Source organism: Crocuta crocuta, unplaced genomic scaffold, assembly GCF_008692635.1.
Source record: "Crocuta crocuta isolate KB4526 unplaced genomic scaffold, BGI_CrCroc_1.0 scaffold531, whole genome shotgun sequence".
Taxonomy (NCBI): Eukaryota; Metazoa; Chordata; class Mammalia; order Carnivora; family Hyaenidae; genus Crocuta; species Crocuta crocuta.
The window spans coordinates 274,585-278,852 of NW_027531997.1; the positions used below are offsets into that span (position 1 = coordinate 274,585).

General features: G+C 35.3%; 2 protein-coding genes across 2 annotated transcripts in view; one reads left to right on the forward strand and one right to left on the reverse strand.

Annotated features, from left to right (window-relative positions):
* The window catches only part of SLC6A14 (solute carrier family 6 member 14), a 24,309-nt gene extending 22,042 nt beyond the window's left edge, over positions 1 to 2,267 (forward strand). Inside the window, 2 exon segments of the mRNA XM_077775166.1 lie at positions 975 to 1,142; positions 2,121 to 2,267. Of these exon segments, the coding sequence (XP_077631292.1) occupies positions 975 to 1,142; positions 2,121 to 2,267 (315 nt within the window).
* The window catches only part of CT83 (cancer/testis antigen 83), a 15,302-nt gene that overhangs the window by 8,507 nt on the left and 2,527 nt on the right, over positions 1 to 4,268 (reverse strand). The window lies entirely within an intron of this gene.

Sequence of the window (4,268 nt, forward strand, 5' to 3'; positions counted from 1 at the left end):
GATATACATCATTATCTATTTTGTATAAAGTCATGTGAGGTCATGGACACTCTCCAGGACCCCTCCTCCATTCTCTTGTAGTTATGTAAAAAATTACAGTCATTGGGAAACTGTAATTAACAGAATTAATCTATTTAATTCTAAAATCAACTTGAATATCTATTTGAAAAAGATTCTTACATTCTAGTTCTCCACTGATTTTAGTAAAACAAAGACAGCTAAATTTAGAGAAACTAGGAGGTGACTCTAGTTTCTGTTTATGTTGTTTTGTTTGCTGTACGGATTTCTAAAGAATTACGTTTAATCTAATGTCTAGATTTTCTTAAAGATTTTTTTTTTTAACTTGGCCTTGACGTTAGTGTTTTCATTGTTAAGATTCCGATTTCGCTGTTTTGCCCAAACATACACTGAGCTTGTTTTTCTTTGGTAAATGGGTACCAACTGTGTGTGAATGCATGTATGTTTCAGGTGTGGAGTAAGGACTGCTCTGTGCAGTGGGAAATAGAAACAATTGCTAAGCAAGGGAGAAAAGCATGTTCACTAAAGTTCATTCTCCTTTAATGAACTAATATGCTGGCAATTTACGGCATAGAATAAAAACATACTATTATGGATTAAAGTTAAAAGTTCAAGGACAGAAATTTTCAGATATTATTTTACTTTCAGCCTGGTTTATATCCTGGTCGTTGAAAAACATGTCGGACAAGCATTTGTACCTTTTGTACATTCATGGAGGTGCTCACTTTGGAAGAACCTATTCAAGGTCAAATGCAAATTATTTAGATTGGTTCCTTTAGGATTCTCTTCTGGCTGGATTATTTTAACTGCTTGGATGTATCTTCATTTTAATTGCTTTTGATGGATTATTTCTGAGGAATGGGATCAAATTCCTAATAACTGGTGCAACTGAAATCATTAAGTGCAATAAAGTCTAATCTTTAGCATCGTTTTTTTCCCATACTTTACTTTCACAGGCAATTTTGATCTGGTCATTGGTGAAATTTCATAGGCCTAGTTATGCCAAAATTCCATACCCTGACTGGGGCGTTGCTCTAGGCTGGTGTATGATTATTTTCTGCATTATCTGGATTCCAATTATGGCTGTCGTAAAAATAATTCGAGCTGAAGGAAATATCTTCCAAGTAAGCACATTTACGTTATTTATACTTTATGTAAAGCACTGACGATCAAAATGAAGATTACTCACATGATGGTCATAGGGGATTATGCGCCTTTAGGCTACGTCTATACCTGATACCATCATCTGATTACTATGCACATAACATTGCTTTATACCATTTATATATTTGTGTATCTTGTACTAGACTATAAGCTCCTTTAGGGAGGAGTCCTATGTTGCTTGCTGCTGTACCCTCAGGCCCTATTACAGCCCTCAGCATGTACATATGATATTTATACTTGTACTGAGTTCTCCTTGAAGATGACATGAAACAACTGATCTTTTTGCTTTAGATCTAGAATCTTCATTTTAAAAGCCTTGCCCGGTTATAATACGTGTCCTAATAGTATGTGTAGACTCGAAAAAGCCTGGTAAATAATCTGGGACCCCATCTAGACCCTGAGTGATCCTTCTTGAGTGGAGGCCTAGGGGGACGGAGTTGACTATGACATCTCACTAAGACAGTGACTAGGACAAATCTCAGAAGTCAGGTTTTAAGTAATTTCCCAACCCATCCAGATCAATGGTTTGACCTTGGCATTCCCTTTCTGTGGTCCTTGAAACCTCGCAGCCATACACCGGTTTAAACTGTCACTTGACTCTCACTCTAAGGGAAAGAGAGAAATGTCGGAGAATTCAGTGAAAAGACATGGAGCGACTGTGTTCTTCACACGGGCTCATGCACTTTCTTTCAAAGTCATTTATAGGCTCAGTTAGCCTTGTTTTGTAATCCTATTAACAAGAAGTTAAATTTGAGTATCTTTTTTTAGCCCACTATATTAAGAATTTTGATGACCACGTTTTACTTTTCTATGGTTCCTATTTCATTTTGGTTAGCAAAGAAACTTAATATTCTGCAGTGAAAATATGGTTTGTTATTTGCTTGCTTACAGACTGTCACACTTATGGTCTAAAACATGCTTTTTTTTTTTCTTTTCAGCGCATTGTAAGCTGCTGTAGACCAGCTTCTAACTGGGGTCCATACCTGGAACGGCATCGTGGGGAGAGATATAAAGACATGATAGATCCTAAAAAAGAGACTGACCATGAAATACCTACTGTTAGCAGCAGTAGAAAACCAGAATGAGATCTAATTTTTAAAAAAGCTGTGGTCATGTAAAGTGATAATTTTAGAATTGAGGAAAATTTTATTTATTTGTATGTTAATTGAGTAGGAAAATGTATATACTATGTCCATAATAGTATAAACTTTTTTTTCCCACTTAAGCAGGAATGTGATATAATGTGAATCTACTAATATTTAACAATGTGATTATTGTATTTCTTTTTAGATCATCTATCTGTATAACACATGCATAGCTGTCTCTATCTCATAATAACACTTTTGTAAATAGTACCTTAATATTTTTCTAATATACTGAAGACTTTATTTTGAGCCGGTTATTTAGAAAATTGTTATATTTTCTATTATGTAAGTTTTGAAAAATTATTTGCTATATTTTCTTAGTATATAAGCCTTCTTTTCCATAAAGCTGGGGAAATAAAATCAGCATATTTAAAAGAAAGTGTTAAAATGGAAGGCCTTATTTAACTAGAAATGCTATACATATATGCAAAAACCAGACTGTGTATGTGAGCACCATGGTTTAATAGTTTTAATCCAAATATATCTAAAATTTTCATGGATTTGTAGGTCCCTTTTTCTAGGTGAACTTAATGTTTATGCTCTTTATTTACAAAAAATGAAGAGAGAAAAATAAGGATTCTATGGCCAGTAAATCATAAATCTTGAAAACGGAAANGAAACTTTGAGTACTTCTTTCCCCATATAATGTCTCCCTTAGGTTATATTTGGAAGAAAATAGCTCCCATCTAATTTCTACTCTTTCACAAAATTAAGAGTTGGTCATTATACTCTCTGAAATCTAGGTTTAATATCAAATAGAACATGGGACAAAATACAAATGAGGCAATGGCTTCGATCTAATCCAAGATCTTATGATTGTAATAGGTAGTTGATAGATCAAGCAAAACGATTTTGTCTTATGTGAGTAAGTTACCACTTACAGTGATAACTTATTTACATCCTTAGAGGAGATAAACTTGTCAAACTTGTCAAGAATGAAGGAAGGCAATTAGAAAGTCCTATGTCCCTGTTTCCTTACAGAAGACAATGAAAACATACCATTGATAGGTTTATACACCGATTAGATATTACTGACCACTGGTTTAAACATCATAGCCTGGGATATTGAACATTTCCTAAATATGTAAGAAACTTTTCAGCTATGCTTAAGGTTCTTAACTTGGGCTTCAGAGAACATATAAAACTGACACTATACATAATATCTTTCTGCATGTATGTGTATGCGCATTTTTCTATGGAGACAGACTGCCAAAGGGATCTGTAGTTCAAAACAGTTTAAGAACTGCATACACTACTGTTAATCTGTTGTTCAACAGATTAATTCCTCAGTTACACTGGAGTTTATAAAATATTTGAAATAGATGGCTGATCAGAGTTTAGAAAGACTTTTTCTTATTCTTAATCCATATTACCTTACATGCATCCTATCATTATATTTTGCTGCTAGCTGAGGTGCCAATTTTTCACCAAATAGATAGGGAAATCTTGCAATTCAGGAAAGCTTTAGGCACACTTCTAGTGAAATAATACCAAATGGGTGGGGGAGAAGGTGATGGGGAAGCAATCCGTTTCAAGAGCTGACTACAAAGAGTAAAGAGTGACTATCTTTACAAGTGTATAAAATGAGATCTTAACAGTGCCTGGCATATTTTAGGGGCCTCAGTGACAACTCTCATTACACAGACCCAACAGTGGTGAGAGAGTATTCCGTATAACAGAGTTCCATTGGATCCAATTTTTTAAATGTTTATTTATTTTTGAGAGAGAGACACAGAGTACCAGCAGGGGAGGGGCAGAGAGAGGGAGACACAGCATCTGAAGCAGGCTCTAGGCTCTGAGCTGGCAGCACAGAGCCCGACGCGGGGCTCAAACTCACGAAGCGCAAGATCATGACCTGAGCCGAAGTCAGTTGCTTAACCAACTGAGCCACCCAGGCGCCCCAAGATCACAGTTTTTTTAATGCAAAAAGACATTTGCAAT